We start from the raw sequence: 23653 nt of genomic DNA, 5'->3' as shown, positions 1-23653 counted from the left end.
AAAGAAATTATTGGGGACAAACTGTGGAGCTGATGTAGACTTTCAAATCTGAAACGTGATAAGATTCTTTGGAGAAAAAAAAAAAAAAAAAGTGAAGGCTCACTTTCAAGGTGGAAACATTATGTGAAAAGACATAACACTTATAGCAGAAGAGACTTTAAATCATTTACTTAATGGATGGTAAGTTCTTTAACTCTGAAGGATACCTCACTGCCACAATTTATTACAATTGGAAAGTATTTAGCACAGTACTTTCAGCAGGTGGAGCTGAAATGTCAACAGGCACGCTGTCGATTACAGGTATTACTTTCACATTTTCAGGTTACCTATTTAAGTGATCCCCAGGCCGTTGTGTGGTTGGTTGATTAAGGGAGGGGACCAAACAGCGAGGTCATCAGTCCCATCAGATTAAGGAAGGATGGAGAAGGAAGTTGGTCTTGGCCTTTCAAAGGAACCATCCCAGCATTTGCCTGGAGCGATTTAGAGAAATCCCCAAAACCTAAATCAAGATGACCGAACACAGATTTGAACCGTCATCCTCCTGAATGCAGTGTTGTGAAGGAGGATGTTAGAACTGACTTGTTAGATCTCCAGCAAATGAACAGTGAATGTCCAGTTAGCAGCACCAAACAGAAATCAATGTTACGTAAAACTGTCCCACAGTCACCAATTTACATGGACTGTTGCTATGATCTTAACATGTTTAATTACTTTTAAAACTAGTAAGTAAATTGTATATCTCTGAAATTAGGACTGACAATAGAGAAGTTCGAGCCTAAGGTGATCATTACCAACTCCACAAACGATTACGTCATACTTCGGTAAAATGACATAATGTACGAAAGATGTTAGAAAAACTGAATGTGTTAATTGTTTATCTTCCTGCATTTAAGGCACCGTGCTTTCCAGAGTATTCCTCCCACCTCATAAATCATCATCCCTAAAGTTTATTCAGTTATTCAAATTTTTTGGGAAGGCTCAAGTAACTACCATCAGATTTTCTTGATTCTATTATTTGAAAAAGGTGGCCTTTAAACACAATTTTTGAATTGTAGTATATAAAGAAGATTTCTGGGATTATGTCAACAGAATACAGTGAGCAACACACATCTAAGCAATGTGTTATCACGTATATGCACATCAGGTGAGATGCTTGAACTGGTATATTGTCACGACGCCACATCAAAGAATGGTTTTCCTGGATTTCAGGCCTCTTTCTATACCTAACATTTTGCAGATGGGCTACACTTACATTCAGTTGTTTGTTTACTGCGTGGACATTCTGTACGAATCTATGATGCATAAAATCTTTAGAATTAAAGAAAACAGTGATCAGCACTTAGGTCTACGATCAACTAACATGTGATAAAGCTTTTTCCCAAACCACTCGGACTGCTTCTTCATTGCCACTACACAGTCACAGACCCATGTCTCATTTACCTTCACAACATGCTACAGGAAATTTTCAGTGCCCATTTCATTTTCAAGCATTTCTACATAGATGATGTGATGCTCTTTCTGTTCATCCATTAGAAGTCTAACTTGTTGGCAACTTCAAAACTTCCTGATGCCTACTGCAAATCCCAATAACAACACCTGCATAGTCAGCACACTCCTTGAAGCAATACTTATGATCCATACCAGTCACTGACAGCAGTTTGTATTGCACAGGAGGTTCCTCAAGAAACATACCATATGTTCCCTTCAATCAGCCTCTGCCTCAGTATAGCTGCCTTCCTGGTCACTGGTCCCTTCTATATTCCTGCATAGTGTACACATGTACAAACATTTGATAGGTGAAACTGCCACCTAGACACCCTCAGATAACCATAATAGGCAAAAAATTAGTCACCCTGACAAGGCGTCACACGAATACTGTGGGGCATCACCCTTAGCCTCAATAATAGCCCCAATTTAGCCAGATCCAGCAGAATCCACTCACTGATTATTAGATCTTATGAAGCTACCAAATGGCATTTCACGTGCTGCTCTAAACAGTCCTGATCATTTTCTATGGGATTAAGATCAGGTGATCTAGTGGGCCAGTCAAGGTATGATAAGACTGCCCAAGTGATTCTCAAATCAGAAATATATGCTTGCAGCCCTTTGCGCATGATTGTTGTGATCTGGGAAGAAGGGAACATCCAAAGCATATTCATCTTCAAGATGCAGAAAGAAGGGAAACACTTGGTCAGTGAGAGTGTTGAAGTAAACATCCTAGCTTGTGTTCACAGTAATCTAAATGACTTAGGCCAAAGTCGTGGTACAAAAAAGTCCCCAAAACATTACCTCTGGCCTGACTACATCCACCACATTGCAGCTTAAGTACCTCACTAGGCGACTAATCACGCCACACTACATGCTTCCAGTTCACTAATCACTTTGATAGTTGTGGGAGCAGCACACTGAGATGTTATATTTGTCTACTTTTTAATTACATTTATGCAAAAGCTTTTCCACACATTGTAGGCCATAGTGTGTTTTTCCTTAGGCTTAAGACAAATTATCTGGTTCATTAATTTCAACTCTTGGGTTTTTTTGTGCCATGAAATGCTGGACCTCTTCAACAATGACTCCTCCCTGTGCAGTTAATGTATGCTTGGAGAATCAGTGCGGCATACCACATGCATGCGAGGCTGAGACAATTCCTATAAGTAGCTTGCTGTCTGCTGGTCAGTATGGGGTGCACTACATTTCTGACAAAGCATATTTTTGGGATTAGAAGGAATAGCTACACCTGAAGTTAAATGGAAATAAAGTATTCTGGCAGAAATGTTGAGTTTAATATCAATATGTCTAATATAACATTGATACTCTTCATTGCATTTAGTACATCAGGGATTCCTCCATCTGCCCATAACTTCTGTAAATCCAGATATGAAATATACACGGTCTATGTGAGTCACAACTCTAGAATATTCTGACCAATCTTTAATGACAGTGAAGATTTTCCGACAAAGGACGTGGTCTGTTAGTATTTAAACAATCTGTTCAGGGAGTCTGTGATAGGTTGGTCATTATTGATGCTTCACAGTACACCAAAACAATTGAGAATTTTTATTATTAGGACTCAAGTGGTATTAATATAGATAGAACTGGTATATACCCCAGAGATTGTCAGCTATCATCTATTTTGCGTCAATGGGCAACATCACTTTAAGAACATATCATTCATTACAAAAGTTTGTACCGGCCTCTTGATCTGGGCAGCAGTGTCAAAATTTCACGCTTTTCAGCATACAGTGTTCCACAGTCAAGCTGTGGGGCATGTGCTGGCAGACACATCACTCAATGTTGCTTCTGAATGGTTACCAGCCATCTTTCTTCATACTACCACTTTTATGTTGGCCAGCTATAGACCATTTTATTTCATCAATTGTTTGTTTCTTTGAACTTTAATTTGCACACAGTACTCTTTTATTCTTTTTTGTGTGCCTTCTTCCTTCCTTTCTTTCTTTCTGTCTTCGATTCACATCTTCCCATTTTAAACTTTAGTTTTTCTTGGAAATGTTTGCGTGTTCCAAGTTTCTTCTCAATTAGATCAGAATCCTGGATGTCTTCATTTACGATATCCACCTCATGAAGATCCCGTGCAATCTCAGTTACCCCCCCCCCCCCAATCCGCGCGCGCGCACGCACGCACGCACGCGCACACACACACACACACACACACACACACACACACACACACACCTTTTCAACCTGGAAACATCTATTCGCTCATCAGTTGAAACTTCCTTGTGTGACAAAATGCTGACATTCTTCTTTATTTTGAAAATATTTAATGCACAACCATTACTACACTAAAAGTGAAATCAGTCATATGATGATTTATATAAAATTCAGCATTTTGTTTTTAATTCGCTTAATATCATTATATTGTGCCCACTGAGGTTATTATGCTATTGAAAGTAAACAAATATAGAACAAATGTTTTTACATGATGTATGTGGCGGGGGTGGGGGTGGGGGGGGGTTGAAAACAGGAGTACCAATGGGGCAAGCAGATTTGTATCTAAACATTTATCACCGTCTCATCCTCAGCAGATAGCCATAGCTGGATGCGGATATGGAGGGGCATGTGGTCAGCACACCATTCTACTGGCTGTTGTCAGCTTTTGTGGCCAGAGCTGCTACTTCTAAATCAAGCAGCTCCTCAATTGGCCTTACAAGGGCTGAGAGCACCTCACTTGCCAACAGCAAAAACTGGCTGTAGGCAATTATAGCTAAAGAATATCATTATTAACCTACGAAAAAGTAAACAACTTTGAAGTTGCTCAGCTAGCTGTAATTATTAGGAATCATGAGTGTACTAGGACAAACAGCATCACTAGAGCATCAAATTTCTTTATGCTACAGATGATTTGTTGAAATTTTATTTATTCACAATGAAAGGCATAAAAGAAAAGTGTAAGTGATCCAAAATAAATTTATATGAGATACCTCTGCATGGAAATTTATCAGTTATTATTTGGAATTCTTACATATGGTCAGTAGCTTCAGAAGACAATAAATGAATGTGGCTGTATTTTATTTTACTTTTACTATTTTTGTAGAGATCTTTTACAAAATTCATCACATAATGAAAAATGTACAAGTGAAATATTATATAATGTGACTGTGAAAATAATCTACTGACATTTACACATACAATTTCCACTAAATATAAAGAACTGTTAACACATACAAGAAATAAAACTAATGAACAATGGATATTTTCAGGAATCAGCTGGAAAACCAGTCGTAGATCGTCAGTACGGCACACACAGATTGCATCACTCAACAGTTTTATCAATGAAACAGATTTATTAGCAATCTGCATACTACATCCCAATCATTTACAATATCGATCCGACTTCATCTTTGCTCGGCGGTCAAGCAGCACTCCATGAAGGGTTCCTTCTTTTCTGGCTTTTTTTACTTCCTTATAATCACCTGGATTTAGGCGCAGTTTTTTATCTTGAAACTTCTGGAATTTTTTCCTGTGTACCAAAAGAGAGAGAAATTCAAGCATAACTGAAGATCTATAAATGTATAACGTTCATTAGCACATATGTTGCTACTGAGAGTTATCTTTTAATGACAAACCTAAATGTATGACAGCTAAAATGTACTCTGCTGTTTTTAATATGATTATTTACTATAATGTAAAAGTAGAATGAATTTTTAAATTTCATTCCTGCATGCCCTGGTCACCTATCCCAACATCAGCTAGTTCCTGTTCTCCACCTCCCTCTTGACCCCTTCCTGTTCTCACTACATTTCACTACCTGCTCTGCAAAAGCCTCTTATTCCTCCTCCATTATTTTCATACTCTTCCCCAGATCAGCTTCTGTAACTCTCTCTCTCTCTCTCTCTCTCTCTCTCTCTCTCTCTCTCTCTCTCTCTCTCTCTCTCCCTCTCCCCCTCCCCCCCCCCCTCATCTGTACTATTTTCCCCAGTGTTCCAGTGTTTTTCATGGTGGCCTTCTCCCCCGCCCCCAGTGTCACATCTCATGAAGCAAATACATGTTCCACACAGGCACATCCTTCCCAAACCATCTCCCCTCCTGTCCCCCATTCCCCCCTCCAACTCCCACCATCAAAATAACTATTTGGCCTAAATGGGCTGCAACATTAAGAGCATATTTGTGTGGTTTTTATAAGTAGATCTGCAGCTCACAAAGGAAGTGCATGGCCACAAATGCTCAAAACCACACATGAAAACATGGCTAGAGTATAAATTTCTCATCCCAAAAACAGCAGTATGAGTCAATCACATGTAGAACTGTGCAGTTTAATATGAGAGACATTTGAATGATCACCTGTTCAAGGATTAAGAGAGGAATTTCGGTAATAGGAAAAACAAACTACTGATATAACAGGATCAATTAAAAAAAATCAATGTTGTGGCTCACTGCTATATTTTCCTTAGCTTAAAAATAATTATGCTGTTTGAACAACTAACATTTTTTACTAACATGATAGTGTTGCACAGCTGTTCAGTCTTCAAAGTGGAATTTCAATGAAGTAGTCACAGCAAAATTGCAGAGAACAATATGCACACCTGACTAAAGCAATTTCTTTGTATTCAATACCCCACTTCTGCATTCAAGCAGTTCAATTGCAAACATTACACTAATTACATTTTCAAAAATGATGTCAGTGATACGTCAATGTCATAATCTGTCTTTTGTCAAGCATACTGTAACAAAGACTTGTACTTCAGTGCAGAGAGTTGATGTGTCTTATGGTTAAATGATGACTGTGTAGCTTTATTTGTGGCTTTTGCACTGTAGTCTTAAATCAACACCTCATCTAGCGTTTTTATTGCCTACAGAAGTATATATCAAGATGTTGGTAATATTTTGTTGTCTATGTTGACAATATTTTGCATGCAAAATCCTTGTTCAAAAAAATGTCATCCAATAGAATATCATGTTTGTGGCTTGACCGGGAATCACACATTAATAGGCTCTTCAGATGGCAGTAGCAGACAACACCCACATTTTGTACGCAAATGGCTCATACCACTGTTTCTTGGATGAGTGATTTACATTTTGAGCACATTTTTGTGCAGTGCTGAGGTCATGAACTTCCCCTTATCAGAACGACTTCCTATTTATTCTGAGATATGTGATGATAGTCAATCCTGAATTTTCTGATTATCTTTGACAGATATGATTAATATCATTATGATGGTGACCAAAAAAGAAAATACTGCACCAGTAATGAGTTCAAGTTCTTAATGAACCACTAGTGAAACAACAGCCTCAGGAAGTTTATCGGTATGAAGAGAATCTCCAATATATGGATCATTTTCTAATATACTGATAAAGTTTATATTGGTGTCTCAAAGCAATGGAACTATCAGAAAATACAGTTCTTTGATACTTAGCATTCTTATTAATTCTATATAGAAATACAGCAAAATAACTGTAAAGATTCGCTGAGTTTTCCCAACAAGGTTAACTGACACACGCTGAGTACTTGAAAGCAAAATGAAAATGTTTTTATACAACTGCACAGGAAAAAATAATCAAACTACACATGCACAAATCACCACTCTTTCACATGCTCACCTAGTAGTGAGCAACCTCACAAAACTAAAATTCAACATTATTGTATTGTTTAGTTCGCAACTGCAGAGTTAATTTAAAGGGTAAACTTACAGACCAGAAAATTGTTGGTAACTGCCAATTTACAAACATGATATAAGCCACCCACACTGGAAACAAACTACAAATTTCTTGCATAACAATTAAGTAAATCAGACATTACAATGACTTTTAAAACTCTTGTGAATTCAAGACTCCTGCTTGGGGGAGGGGGGGCAAAAATGTTGAACTAAGTTGTAGCAAATTCACTGATAAATTGTTGATCTTTAGTTCAGACATAACAGCTGCATTATCATCATCATCATCAGGATATAAAGGCTAGCTGACTCATGTGCTTGACTTTGAGCTCAAAATATGTCCCAACCTTAATGGACCAAAGGTGTCAAGATAACCTTCAAAAAATGCTAACTTCTTCTTCGTGTGCGAAAACTTCTAAATATAGGATGGCAGGTCAATGACAAAAACATAAAAATGTATGGAATCAGCAATATCTGACTGAACTTGCATGTCACTGTTTGATGTAAGACACCTGAACTAATGTCACAAATGCCTTGAAACAGCTGTTTGAGTTTGTAATTGTACAAACAATGGTTTAATTTCTAACATCAAAAGATTTTCTGCTGGCAGAGAAAATTTTTCTTCTGGGTTACACCTTTCACCAGCACCTATTTCAGCTTGTTCCTTTATATGAACATCACACAGCTTAATTACATCCATCTGAGGTGTAAAAAAACACAAGAAAAAAAATCCCAAAAGGTTTCTTGAGCTACATCATCTGTGATGACTTTCTACTTTCCTCAAATGACATGCAACCAACGATAATGTTTGAAAAAAAAAAATTAAACATAGGCATTCAGAATATTATGAAACCTGTTGCATAGCCGTAAAATGTTCATTTTTATTGTCATCATTCTCCCAAGGAACGACATTCACCTATCCACAACAGTAATTTCATATTTTGATTTCACAGAATTAATTATGTCCAAGCCCTGGGCTGGAGGAGATTTGTTCAGTTATCATGAAAAAGACAAAATTTGTGTTCCTAAGAAATGAGGCTGTCTTGAGACATGAAAGGCATCTTTCAGTAATGAAAACAATATTTCTTCCTATGCATCAATCTTGACATTTAAACTGCTAAATAATCTCATCAAAAATTTCTTCAGTCATTAATGTCTTTGGCAGTATTTCTAGGTTTTAAAATCTCCAATTATTAATGGTATCAACTTTTAATTACAGTCATATCAACACAGAGCAGCACTGTCCATTTTCCTTACTCTGTATTTGATTCTTTCACATACTTTGGTTTCATGTGCACTTTCATCTAGCCAATACCAGGTTATGATTGGTATGGTACTTCCCCGATTTCATGGTGAACCAACCATACCTTTACATAGGCTATTATTATGATGAAGTTGCCACTCCCAAACACATTTTAACAGGGGTATAGGCCAACAAGGAAAAAGAATGTTCCCGGATTATTCCCAGAATTCACTGTTAAAAATATAGTTTTTCACAGGTGAAAATAGAATTTCTCTGCATTAAGTGATACCATACTTTCCTTCAGAATTGTAAAACTTATCAATCCCCTGAATCATAAATGTTTTATACACAGGCACTATACAAAATATAACCCAGCAACAAAATAAAGCATTTTGGAAAGACCTTTGATGCACCGCAACATGTAAGCTGCGTTTAACAGAAGGCAGGTATGTAAAATTCTCTAAAGCTTTTCAGTGCAGTTTTCGGGGAGCCAACTTTTTTGGAGTACCATCACTGCATTATCTCATGTTTGCTTCTTTATTATGGCAAGAAGATGAAAACGTGCACTTTAAACTCAGCGAACAGTTAACACTAGTAATAGTGTGGAATGAAACACTTTGTTTCAAATAAACTGAGCGTCTCTGCAGAAAAGAATAAACTCCAAATTTCTTTAGCAAACTGACAAAAATAGCTTCATTGTTCTACTAAGTGATTAATGCTTGCTTGCCAGTAACATGGAAATAAAATAAAATCAGAAAACTGAAAGTAATTAGACATTTTAATCTTCCATGATTATGTGAATGTATTTTAGTTCATTTGATAGCTTACAGCCACAGAAATCTGTTTTGTTTTCATTTGACGTGAGAGCTGTAAACAAAAGAGAACAGCAAAATCACAAAATGTAAACACAGGTCACGTGAAGATTACTCCCCACTACAGCTCTGCACATGCGCGAATCTGGGAGCTTTTCCAGGTAGCATTTAGCTGCTTGCAGCTATTGCTTATACATCTAACAGCTACACTTCAAGTAGCCAGAGGCAGGACAAGGTGCTGGTCATACATGGTTTCAGCTGTGTGCATGCACTTGAGTCCACCAGCAACTGCTACAATGAACCTAATTTAAAAAGATGTGATCCCACGCTCATCGAAAGCAGTTTGTTGTTACGAAGTACTGAACAGCCTTAGTCCTAAAGCCTTTGACACATTTCGCTGCTGGCATATGCTTATGTGCGCACTGTGTTTTGTTGTTGTAAATGACACATTTTCTTTACAACTTAAGTCTTAAATCGGTATTTCTCTCTAGTTCATGTTTTATTGTTGCACTATTATTCTGCAGTAGAGGGCTAAAGTAAAAGTCTTTGTTATGATATCAGTTGTTACCAATCAAAATTACAAAAATTTAACTGAAAACAATGAAAAATTCCCAAATTTTTCCCGGTTTTCTGCTGGATGAAAAAATTCCCAGTTTTTTCCCTGGAGTTCCTGGGGCATATGCATCCTGTTTAAAGCTACTGACAGCTCAACCCCCCCACCCAGGGGATGAATCTGTATACCTGTTCCAGACGCATATAGTGCAATTGCATGTTCAAACATGACAGCATTTTTCAAAGTGTTTGCACACTGTATATCAGAGGCCAGAAGTGGGAACCAGCCTTGCATTTTCCTTGGTGGATGCAGAAAACTGCATCCAGGTCGGCCAGTGCAACAGCCCCCGTTTTTAATCTACGAAGCAGATTTGGTATGGGGCCTGCTCAACTCACAGAAATGTGTGCTTTACGTGGGCAGAGTATGTTACTGAGGAGAGAAAATTGAAAAAAAGATGCCAGTATCACCAAAGTTGAAAATGTTTGCCTTATATCCTCGAATCAGATGCATCAAAATATTGTTCTTCAGTATTCTTCAGCCTCAGTTCCCTCACCTGAATTTATCACTTCTTTTTTAACAGGCCAAACCAGGTGTTTGATGTCTATGTCGAATCACAATTTTCAGTGCCACTTCTCACACTTTCTCTCACAATACATTTTTGCATATAACAATGTCCTCACTTCTCATTCCATGAGGCCATATTACAAAGAAGGTTCTAAATCTTTGAATGATGACATACAAATTTTTGTTTCATTTTCAATACAGAATGAACTTTAGCATCAACATTTGGAAAAGCCTAATTATTTTACAATGTAGCATACAAAGAGGATCCTTTGATGGCGAGTTTAACATTATGATTGTCTTTGACACTGTGGATAATTTTGAGTTTCAGTTGAACAGGAAGTTTTCTGCATTTCTGCTCATAACTACACAAAACTGTCATGGATGCAAATTCTGTATTAAAGAAAACTAAGAAGTGATGAAGATTCCTCCTTAATATCAAAATACTTGCTCCTAATATGATAATCGAAAGTCCTGGGTAGAAAATAAACAATGAAAGATGTAAAGCTAACAAATGCATGCATGTTCTTTTTTTCTCTCTGTGTGTGTGTGTGTGTGTGTGTGTGTGTGTGTGTGTGTGTGTGTGTGTGTGTTTTTCTGTACTAGTTAGCTACAATGGAGTACACATTGTTCTAAACATTATTAACATTTTCAGTCTTGTTTAATCAACCACTCAACTCCACCTTCCATTGAAGATTTGATGCTGTAACACATTTCTGGTCAACTATTTGAGTGGAGCAAAAACGAGACTCCCTACACACTACATGATGAATTTTTGTCTGACTTTTCACAATTAAATGAAAAGTTGGAAATGGACTAATGGAGTACGAAATTGTCTAGCATGAGGTCTTGACTAGAAGAAGAAACAATGGTTAATTGTTTGAAAGTAGTCATGATAATTAAGAAAAACTTAGTGATTTAAGGGAAAGTTTAACTATTAGACAAACAACTGCTGCCTGCTAGCTATGTAAATGAAGGATCAAAAACTTCATCTTTTCAAGGCCCACCAGCTTGGTACATAAAAATTTACATTGTTGTGATACTGAACTGTCAATAAAAATAATTGTGAAACAAAAAAATTGGAAAACAAGCCTGTCAAAAGTTTTGTGAAATGATTTGTCCAAAACTAGAATATAAAAAAGATTAAAGAAACATTTGATGCGCCTTTGAATGATGCTCAGGATCATGTACAGCATATGAGGTGCCGATTGAGAATTCGAAGCTCAACAATGGACTCAGTATCTTAGAATTACGAATGGTACCAGAGGACATTTATCTAGTGAATTATGTAGACAATGTAATCTTATTTTTTGTACATGATCTCACAAGCAGCATTCAAATACACATCAAATGTTTCTCCTGTCTATTTTATATTTTTAGTCAAATCATTAAACAAAACATTTGACCAGTTTTTTTATTTTACATTTTTATTTAGTTTATTTACTTTCTTTATCTGGCATCTGATGCATTCCAGGAAAGAATTTACACTTCCAAGTGCGTTTTTTTGTTACATTTTGATGAGTTAAATATGACCCTGAAGTGTGTAAATTGCTGCATTATACAGAAAACCTTGTTGCAATGCAAACAAACAGTAGGTTATCATTGGAAATGTGAAATAAATTTTCCTTCACAATATCTGCAGAAGCAGAAGTGTCAATAATGACAAATTTTCACTTGCTTGTGTAACAGTGAAAGTTCCAGAATGATTCACCAGTTCACACACATCAAGCCACTCATTTAATTCATCATAATGCAACAAAAGACGAGTGAAAATGGGAGTTGTCATCAAAAATGCAACTCATGAAAAACAAATTAAATAAGAACCATTGTTTGCAACAGAAAATTTTATGATATCAAAAAACAACACCTTTTTTTAAGTCCCAAGTTCCATCAATCATGTATAAAATGTCGATAAAATAATAATAATTTGATGTATTCACACAATATAAAACAAAGGCAATATCTCAGATGTCAGATCACATGACCTATGGCAATACAGCAGTATACAAATCTGGGCATAAACTGAGACAAAACTCCCTGTATTCTGATGGTCTGGCTATCTTGACTTGGACCTATACAGTGGAATCTCATTAGTACATCCCTCATTACCACATTTTCCCACATATTATGTCAATTTTTGGAAGTCCCAGCCGAAAGGGCATTAAATGTATGTTAAACTGACTCATTTGTGTGTTCTCCCTCTCTGCTTTGTGCATTCAAATTTGGCAGTATTGGTACTGTTTGGCCATTGCAACTTTTGCTGCCAAGAGTCATGAGAGTGGTGGAAGTAGGAAATTTGCAGCTGTGTGGTGCAGAAATGTGCAGGGAGACAATGCTATTCAGTGCCAGCAACTTTGCACGCCATACTGATCGACTGCTACAATAGAAATAACCACATAGGTTGGCAGTAGCTCTGACGACTTCCGACTTAGGTGGGGGCCAAACAAGAGACAGTTAACAAATGAAGGAAAGTGGAATATTAATCAGGAAATGGACAAAAACTCTTACATGAAGCGTGTTTATACTGCATAAAAACTGAACACTCCTCATCAACATTAATTACACCACTAAGTAAACAAAGAATAATTGAAACAGTATGTTTGGAAACAGGAAACTGCAAACAAAAATGAAAGCAATATATTTGACACAAGAGTTGGGCCTCAAAGATTTCAAAGTATCCAACTGTTGGAACGAAAGTTTTAAGAACACACATAACTTAGGTATACATTTGTTCAAAGTGAGGCTGAAGCGTGAACATTGACACTGTTCAGTCATGGAAAAATATTCTTCCACCAATCATAGGAAAGTACAGTCTCTATGGTGTTTTTAATTCAAATGAAACAGGTTTATTTTTTCACCTTCTGCATGACAAAACTCTTAAGTTCAGAGGAGAAACGTACCATAGCGGAAAATTTAATAAGAGAGGCTAACTGATTTATTATGTTCTAATGAAAGTGGAACAGAATAGATCATGCCACGACTAATTGGAAAGGTGAAGTGTCCAAGATGCTTCAAAAATGTGCAGACATTTCCATGTCAATATGCGTGTAATGTAAATGCATGGGTAATGACAAATATATTCAAACAATTACTGTGTGCCTAGGATGCAAGGTTAGGCATTTGAAATAGGAAAATCACCCTGCTTACTGACCAATGTGCAGTGCATCCCCAAGAAATGTCATATTTACATAGTAAAAATTCAGTGTTTTTCCCTCCCCACTGTACTAGTCACCTTCAGCCACTTGAAGAAGGCATAATAAAATGCTTACTCAAAAATAAAGGAACATTCGTGTACAGAAGAGGCCAGCTTGTCTTCATTCTATGATGAAATTTGCGAGAAGTGCCAGGGATTCCATGCAGAAAAGCACAATCTCAAACTGCTTCAAGAAGATTGGCTTTCATCAGATACCCACAGAAGACATAACAGTACCAAATGAAGTAATTGCTGCTGAACAATGGCAACAAATAATAGGGCAAGAAGAAAACTCTTACTGCCTTAGTTTCGATGAATATAGTGACTGTCAGGAAGGTGATGCTGTCTTTCAAACCATAACAACTGATGAAGTCTTACAGGAACAGATGACATAAAAACAAGAAGAAAGTGAAGACAAGGATGAACCAGAACCTATATTGATTCCTACAATGTCAAAAACTGCTGAAGCAGTGGACACAGTTAAGCATTATGTTTCTGAGTTTGGAAGTCAACAAAGAAGCGATGAACATGTTAACTCAGATGGGCAGTATAATATTAAAATCAGGACAAAAGAAACAGTCAACTATTGATATGTTTTTCAAAAGTTTGTGAAGGCAGGACTACACACTATATGTTATTTTTAGTATAATTTTATTTTTTCAATTTCACATACCAGGTTCGCATTTTGGATGCAAGAGGTTATTGCTCTCACATCACATGACTCTTGCATTACAGTTGGCTGATGGTAGAAGTGTACACATCAGATGTATTGGATTTAGCCAATGTAGCCAAGTTTAATACATTTTTGCTTTTTATGTACTAACACGCAATTTTGAGATTTTCTGGGTTTGATACTCCAAATTTGATCTCAAAAAGTGCACATCTTGAACATAATGTATTGACATAGCTTGTCAGGACTTGTGATGTTATACCATATTACGCCAAAGATGGCACCCTTAATTCCACTTTTTCACTGACAAAAAAGTCGAATAATTACCAAATTAGGTATTTTTCCATAGAACGTTTCCCACTTATCACGTTCAAAATCTGTGGTCCTTTCAAAAACATGGCAATGAGATTCCACTGTATTCCCATAATAAGTTTTACATGAAAGACAAATATTGGCAATTCCAGATGGTTTTTGCAATACATCATCTACATCTCAGAAGAAATAAGTATATTTCATGCCCTAACTAAAGTGTGAATCAGCTACAAATATGAACACTTTACATCCTGATGATTGCACCACTAAAACTGGTAATTGTAAACACAAAACCAGTGACTGTTGGCAGATAAAACAAATAAAGAAAAAAAATCAATTTTCAATCATAGCCATCTACAAATTGGCAATTATGTACTATTTCACTAAGTGTTACAAAGTTTAGGCTTCTGGATAGAACACATTATTGTGACATTCTCTGTAGACCATGCCACACAGTAAATCTTTGTGACACACCATTTGGTAAATCCTGAGCAGAAGCTGGAAACTTCACAGTGTGACATCTGGCAGAAGTGAGTGGCATAGTTGAACAGGTTAAAAATTAAAGCAGGCATGGAAACTTTACAGTATTCCATTCAGTCATGGTAGACAAACATACTGTACAGCATCACTGTAGCTGAACTCGAAATTATTGGCAGGAACTTAAAACAGTGTCACAATAACAGTACCAAGTCAGTTAAGTTACTGCTAACCTTAATTCAAAAGAATAACTGTCAGACTTTAGGAAAATCTGGTTGTCCAAAGGTTTTGTTCAATGGCCTATGTCATATGATGTGAGGGCATATCAAAACACTACTTTCTCCTGAAAATCCAAGCAATGTGGCTGCAGAACTCCAGACAGCACAGAGCCCATAACATGTGTTAGGTGACTAACCTGCCTTTGTATGTGACTACTATACAAAACATAAGAACATGAATCATTCAGCAACCTTCGAAGATAGCCGTACCATAGGTGGCGCAACCACAACGGAGGCGTATCTGTTGAGAGGCCAGACAAACATGTGGTTCCTGAAGAGGGGCAACAGTCTTTTCAGTAGCTGTAGGGTCAACAGTCTGGATGACTGACTGATCTGGCTTTGTAACACTAACCAAAACGACCTTGCTGTACTGGTACTGCGAACGGCTGAAAGCAAGGGGAAACTACTGCTGCAATTTTTCCCGAGGGCATGCAGCTTTACTGTATGGTTAAATGATGATTGCATCCTCTTAGGTAAAATATTCCGGAGGTAAAATAGTCCCCCATTCCGATCTCCAGGCAGGGACTACTCAAGAGGACGTTGTCATCATGAGAAAGAAAACTGGCGTTCTACGGATCGGAGCGTAGAATGACAGATCCCGTAATTGGGCAGGGAGGTTAGAAAATTTAAAAAGGGAAATGGATACGTTAAAGTTAGATATGGTGGGAATTAGTGAAGTTCGGTGGCTGGAGGAACAAGACTTTTGATCAGGTGAATACAGGACTATAAATACAAAATCAAATAGGGATAATGCAGGAGCAGGTTTAATAATGAATAAAAAATAGGAGTGCGGGTAAGCTACTACAAACAGCATAGTGAGCACATTATTGTGGCCTAGATACACATGAAGCCCACGCCTACTACAGCAGTACAAGTTTATATGCCAACTAGCTCTGCAGATGACGAAGAAATTGATGAAATGTATGATGAGACAAAAGAAATTACTAAGATAGTGAAGAGAGACTAGAATTTACTAGTCATGGGTGACTGGAATTCGATTGTAGGAAAAAGGAGAGAAGGAAACGTAGTAGGTGAATATGGATTGGGGGTAAGAAATGAAACAAGCCGCCTGGTAAAATTTTGCACAGAGCATAACTTAATCATAGCTAACACTTGGCTCAAGAATCATGAAAGAAGGTTGTATACATAGAAGAAGCCTGGAGATACTAAAAGGTATCAGATAGATTATATAATGGTAAGACAGAGATTTAGGAACCAGGTTTTAAATTGTAAGACATTTCCAGGGGCAGATGTGGACTCTGACCACAATCTATTGGTCATGAACTGTAGATTAAAACTGAAAAAACTGCAAAAAGGTGGGAATTTAAGGAGATGGGACCTGGATAAACTGACTAAACCAGAGGTTGTACAGAGTTTCAGGAAGAGCATAAGGTAACAATTGACAGGAATGGGGGAAAGAAATACAGTAGAAGAAGAATGGGTAGCTTTGAGGGATGAAGTAGTGAAGGCAGCAGAGGATCAAATAGCTAAAAAGGCGAGGGCTAGTAGAAATCCTTGGGTAACAGAAGAAATATTGAATTTAATTGATCACAGGAGAAAATATAAAAATGCAGTAAATGAAGCAGGCAAAAAGGAATACAAATGTCTCAAAAATGAGATCGACAGGAAGTGCAAAATGTGTAAGCAGGGATGGCTAGAGGAAAAATGCAAGGATGTAGAGGCTTATCTGACTAGGGGTAAGATAGATACTGCCTACAGGAAAATTAAAGAGACCTTTGGAGGAAAGAGAACCACTCGTATGCATATCAAGAGCTCAGATGGAAACCCAGTTCTGAGCAAAGAAGGGAAAGCAGAAACGTGGAAGGAGTATATAGAGGGTCTATACAAGGGCAATGTACTTGAGGACAATATTATGGAAATGGAAAAGGATTTAGATGAAGATGAAATTGGAGATGTGATACTGCGTGAAGAGTTTGATGGAACACTGAAAGACCTGAGTCGAAACAGGGCCCTGAGAGTAGACAACATTCCATTGGAACTACTGACAGCCTTGGAACAGCTAGTCCTGACAAAACTCTACCATCTTGTGAGCAAGATGTATGAGACAGGCGAAATACCCTCAGACTTCAAGAAGAATATAATAATGCCAAACCCACAGAAAGCAGGTGTTGACAGATGTGGAAATTAACAAACTATCAGTTTAATAAGTCACAGCTGCAAAATACTAACACGAATTCTTTACAGACAAATGGAAAAACTGGTAGAAGCTGACCTCAGGGAAGATCAGTTTGGATTCCATAGAAATATTGGAACACGTGAGTCAATACTGACCCTACGACTTATCTTAGAAGATAGATTAAGGAAAGGCAAACCTACGTTTATAGTATTTGTAGACTTAGAGAAAGCTTTTGACAATGTTGACTGGAATACTCTCTTTCAAATTCTGAAGGTGGCAGGGGTAAAATACAGGGAGTGAAAGGCTATTTACAATTTGTACAGAAACCAGATGGCAGTTACAAGAGTCGAGGGACATGAAAGTGAAGCAGTGGTTTGGAAAGGAGTGAGACAGGGTTGTAGCCTCTCCCCGATGTTACTCAATCTGTATATTGAGCAAGCAGTAAAGGAAACAAAAGAAAAACTCAGAGTAGGTATTAAAATCCATGGAGAAGAAATAAAAACTTTGAAGTTCGCCAATGACATTGTAATTCTGTCACAGACAGCAAAGGACTTGGAAGAGCAGTTGAACGGAATGGGCAGTGTCTTGAAAGGAGGATATAAGATGAACAGCAACAAAAGCAAAATGAGGACAATGAAATGTAATCGAATTAAGTCAGGTGATGCTGAGGGAATTAGATTAGGAAATGAGACACTTAAAGTCGTAAAGGAGTTTTGCTATTTGAGGAGCAAAATAACTGATGATGGTCAAAGTAGAGAGGATATAAAATGTAGAGTGGCAATGGGAAGGAAAGTGTTTCTGAAGAAGAGAAATTTGTTAACAATGAGTATATATTTAAGTGTAAGGAAAGTCGTTTCTGAAAGTATTTGTATGGAGTGTAGTCATGTATGGAAGTGAAACATGGACGATAAATAGTTTGGACAAGAAGAGAATAGAAGCTTTCGAAATGAGGTGCTACAGAAAAATGCGGAAGATTAGATGGGTAGATCACATAACTAATGAGGTGTTGAATAGAATTGGGGAGATGATGAGTTTGTGGCACAACTTGACTAGAAGAAGGGATCAGTTGGTAGGACATGTTCTGAGGCATCAAGGGATTACCAATTTAGTATTGGAGGACAGCGTGGAGGGTAAAAATCATAGAGGGAGACCAAGAGATGAATACACTAAGCAAATTTCGAAGGATGTAGTTTGCAGTAGGTACTGGGAGATGAAGAAGCTTGCACAGGATACAGTAGCATGGAGAGCTGCATCAAACCAGTCTCAAGACTGAAGACCAAAACAACAACAATCTTAAATAATTGATAAGTGTCTAATTTTTTCCGAGATAACCATGTTTATTATAATCTGAATAATAATGAGCTCCCCTGACTGGAAAAGTGGCATATGAGATATTTCTTATAAGTTCACTTACACAAAATTGATTTCTACTTGTTTAACATTTCCTTCCTCTTCTGCAGGCAAACTTGAAGTTTTTGGAGCTTCTTGGACTGCACAAGAACGAATTTGCAAAACTTCATTAGGCCCAACAACACGATTCACAGCCATGAGCATGTCATCCTCTGATACACTCATAAAGCAACCAGAATACCCAAGAAGTGCTGTCTTTCCATCCTACAAATATAAGAATTGTATGAGCATGATTAAGTTCATGGTGCATATTAGTATCTTACACATTCATATTAACTACAAAGACCGTAAACTTATTGACAAAGCATGTAATGGCTACAGACATTAATATTATAAAAGGGGGAAAATTATCTTTTCATCACTGCTGTGACACAGATACTAAGTTTACTTAATCCAATACCATGTTCATCATGAACATTATCTGCATTTTTTTATGAGCAATTTATTATTGCAATCACATTCAGAGCTAATTAAATTTTTAGTCTTTCTTCTGTAATGTTTGGTGTTCTAGTCTGACTTACTTATGTCCCACAATCGCAAATAAATACATAATGTTGATTTCATTTTTTTCTTTCTTTCACAAGACACACCCTCTTAACTGTGCCATGGAAAACTAGTGAAATTTATCTTTACTTCAACTGTCATTGTTCATTCTGTTCTAAACTGATAGAAGAATTTTGTCTTTTGTGAAACATTAAAATCAACAGTTATTATAAAAAGCTACTTTCTTCAAAGAGAAGCATTTATGAATTATTCTAATGCTAGAGATTTCATCAAACAAATTATACATCTGTTTACATTAACACTTTGACATGTAAGTTCTGACCTTACTGAATTCTCTTATGAAAAGAGAGAGAACATTACTAACTAACAGCCTTACAGAAAAAGAGGTGAAGAAATCTAAATTTAAAGGCAATTTTTGAATTTGTATGTGATGAAATATATATTTCTCTCAGTTCTTTCAGAGTATTTGTAGGAAGTCTTAACAAATTGATTCTTAATAAAACACTTAATAACACTGAAAATTTGCTTGGGATTTAACAAGCAGGAACTGTCCAAAAGTAAATTGTAGGAGATGGTGAAAGTGTTGTCCCAAATTATAAAGTAAATTATATACCGATGAGCAAAAACATTATGACCATCTGCTTAATAGCTTGTTTGTCCATCTTCGGAACAAAATACATAAATGATTCTGCATATCAGGGATCCAACAGTTCGTTGGTAGGTTTGTGGAAGTATGTGGCCTTAGATGTGTACACACAGGTCATGTAATTTGCATAAATAATGGGCCGCTGATTTGCATACGCAGTGATGGTGCCTGATAGCGACATGGATAGGTTCTCCAGTATTTACATCAGGTGAATATGGTTGCCGAGACATCAATGTGAGTTCACTATAATGCTCCACAAACTACTGTGGCACGATTCTGGCTCCAAGACACAGATAATTGTACCTGCTAAAAGATGACATCGCTGTCTTGATTATTATCACAGGTCCCATGCAAAAGCAAGAAAATGTCTCCTGCAGCATATTACTGACTCCACCAGCCTGCGTACATGACACTCTTCACGTTTCGAGGCATTTGTGGAGATGACTAGTGACCTAGTGTAGCAAAAATGTGATTCACTCAAAGAGCTGACGTTTTCACTGATAGACTGTCGAATCCCAATGGTCCCACAACCACTGCAATCTTAACTGATGATGATGATGGTTCAACATGTGAACACAGTCTGTTCAACAATATACAATGAACAGTGTGCTCCAAAACAGTTGCGTGTGCATCAGCATTATACTCTTTCGGTAGAGATACCACAGATCACCATCTCTCCTACTTCACAGAGCAGACAAGCCTCCGAACCCCACATTCAGTGAAGAGTTTTGGACATCCAACCATTTAGTGCCTAGTGGTAGTTTCACTTTTCTTCTACCTGTTTCTGTAAATGCTCACAACAGTAGTATGTGAACATTCGACCAGCTTCACCGATTTTGAGAGACTCAGTCACAGGCTCTGAGTAATAATAATATGCCCTTTGTCAAAGCTGCTTATCTCAATGGGTTTCCCCATTTGCAGCCCATATCTTCGCAATGGTCATCCCCATCCATGTCCACTCTGCTTACGTACTTTTGTTACCACGTCATGTGCCCACATTGCTACCATGTGGGATCCAATGTCATGGTGGTCAGTGGTTATAATGTTTTGGCTGTTCAGTGTAAATTTTTGTTTGCGTGTCAATGTATTCTTAATAATTCAGCATATTTATGTAATGAGATTTGTCCATTACGTTACACAGCACCTGAAAAATTGGTTCCCACTGCTCCATAGGTCCGCATGCAGCTGATCGTCCAGTCACTTTTCCATCTTTACAGGCAGTTAGATATTTGCCATAGCCTGATTTTAAAGCAATTTTTGTGTCATCAATTATAAGAGCAGACAGAATTTCTTCTGGAGCTGGACCTTCACCTACAAATAAATTTTCTTTTAACACTAAACAGGTTTTGAATTAAGCAGTAAAAATAAGTTAACTTTATCGTAAATGTCAATCACTCAAAATAACTGTTTCAACTACTGCCTTCGTAACACAGCTGATTCCTTAAAAAGCAATGGATATGATTAAACACATGAATACTTCACAACAGTAGATACAATAACATCACTTTGGGGAGTCAGATTGAGTATATACTTTGGGGAATCAGATTGAACATACACTCACATTTGTGAAAAATTCCAAAATTATTATAGAACAATCAGAGAATAATAAAATTTATAAAAGAATTTGCTATGAGTGACGTGAATAAACAATTCAAGTTTCACTAATACAATTACGTTAACAGCCCACAAAAATGTCGGCTTTTTAGCAGTGTAAGTGTTGTGACACTGAAGGTATGCTTTTGTAGTACTCTCTACCAGAACACTTGAATCAGAATCCATACGTCACTGATACTTTATTCTGGACAGCAATATCACAAACAAAGCAAGTATGTTTAGAGCTTAATAGCCAGTTGGTAGCTAGATCATCAAAGGTATTCTAGGTCAGTAAAGTAATTGGAAATAACTAGCCGTAGCTTCATGTGAGGAACCATCCAGGCACTCACCCTGAGTGATTTAGGGGAGCTAAGGAAACTTCCTAACAGATCATAATAGCATGCAAAAGAGGGACTCGAAGTGGGGGCTTTACCGGTTTCATATCAGTGCACTGTCCACCTCCAACACTTCAAGTCAGCCCCATAGCATCAACCCTTCCACAATTTGCCACCTCTACATTCTCTGTCATTATTCATGGCCATTAGGCTAATGCTGGGATTTTATTTCACTACATCATTTATTTCATAACTACTGCCATTGATACAGTAGCATTCTCTATAGTATACTTACTATATCGACTGTGTTTCTTAGTATCCAAACAAAGAGACTAAACATATATTTAGTCCTTGTCGTATCCAATGACTTCATTTAACTTTTGACTTAGGCAACTCCTCTGTTGTCTTGAACTTCATAATAATTGAATAAAAATTGTATCTGAAGGTTGTTGTAGATAATAAAATAATACATTTAAATGTAACCTTGTCCATTGTTACTACTACTATTCAAGTATCTATTGTTGAAAATTTACAGTGGGTCTCTTTCGTTCTACTGTCCCATTAACAATAGTAACAAGGCACTAACAAACAAAAATTACAGTGGCTTGAGTGCTTGTTTGAAAAGGAACTGCAGTGGCACTCAAGTTGCTGACTACAGAACAACAGTTGATAGTGTTGACAGCAGCAGCAGCAGCAGTAGTAGTAGTAGTAGTAGTAGTAGCAGCAGCAGCAGCAGCGATAGTAGCAGTACTGGGTTTGTATAAAGTATTTAGTTTAGTCATTTTATTACTTTTGTCTATGTGGATATGAGCAGTGCAACTGTTCATTTATCAGCATTGAGTTTTGTTTTTTAATTTTCCTAAGTATCTGCATATTTTACATACATCATTTTTGTCTGATACTAGCACTGCAGGCAAAATTGGTAACAGTCAGGATGTGTGGTGACTACCACTGAAAAGGTTCAAGATGCTGCTGAGGGCTGTGGCAGCAATGGGACCTCTGGGGTGATGGCCCCTGCACCTCTCATGCCATCACATTCATACAGAAAAAAGGAAGGAATATTGAGGTTTCAACATCTAATCAACAACTAGGTCATTAGAGACAGTGCCCAAGTTCATATGGGGGAATGATTGGGAAGGTAATAGGCCATATCCTTTTCAAAGGAAACATCCCAGCACTTGTCTTAAATTATTTAGGGAAACCCCGGATCCGGATCCTAACTCTGGACAGGCAGATGAGGACATGAACCACTGTCTTCCTTAAAGTGAATCCAATGTCTTACAACTGTGTCATCTCATTTGGTCTGAATATAGAGAGGGACTGCTTGTCACTGGGAGCCCGAAGGCAGTTGATGAGGCCCCATAAGGAAATAGTTTCTGCCAGCACCAACTAAACACAGTGGGTGAAGCTGACTACAAGTTGTAGTTTATGTTGGCACCAATGATGGACGCAGTCGCCTGGGTTCAGAAGCCATTCTCAGCACCTTTCAGCAGCTGGATGAAGTAGTAAAAGCCGCTAACCTCACTTTTGTGGTCCAGAGGTACTGTCACTCATCAAAGGGAACAATGTGCACATAATACTTGTAACAGGACACATGTAGAAAAAAAAAAAAAAAAAAAAAAAAAGGACCAAAATATCAAATCCAGAATGGGACATATACTGAAATGATAGGCTGAATAACAAAAGCATTTCAGGAAAGGACTCTGTAATGTCAAAAGACAAATACAGAACCAGAACACTAGATAATCTTGGTGATTATCTACAATATATAAAGAAAGAAATGTAAAATAATAATCAGATGATACTATCCATCCATA

The 23653-nt window shown here is 37.3% G+C and overlaps 1 protein-coding gene across 1 annotated transcript in view; it reads right to left on the bottom strand.

Annotated features, from left to right (window-relative positions):
• Positions 1 to 4513: 4513 nt before the first annotated feature.
• The window catches only part of LOC124722063 (protein FRG1 homolog), a 38997-nt gene continuing 19857 nt past the window's right edge, over positions 4514 to 23653 (bottom strand). Inside the window, exons 4-6 of the mRNA XM_047247259.1 lie at positions 21053 to 21219; positions 18763 to 18962; positions 4514 to 4981 (exon numbers count right to left, since the gene is read on the bottom strand). Coding sequence (XP_047103215.1) covers positions 4834 to 4981; positions 18763 to 18962; positions 21053 to 21219 — 515 coding nt within the window. The 3' untranslated portion in view covers positions 4514 to 4833. The remainder of the gene's footprint in view (positions 4982 to 18762; positions 18963 to 21052; positions 21220 to 23653) is intronic.

This window comes from Schistocerca piceifrons, chromosome X (assembly GCF_021461385.2).
Source record: "Schistocerca piceifrons isolate TAMUIC-IGC-003096 chromosome X, iqSchPice1.1, whole genome shotgun sequence".
Taxonomy (NCBI): domain Eukaryota; kingdom Metazoa; phylum Arthropoda; class Insecta; order Orthoptera; family Acrididae; genus Schistocerca; species Schistocerca piceifrons.
Note: the sequence above shows the minus strand (reverse complement) of the source record. Positions and strands in the feature narration are given on the sequence as shown.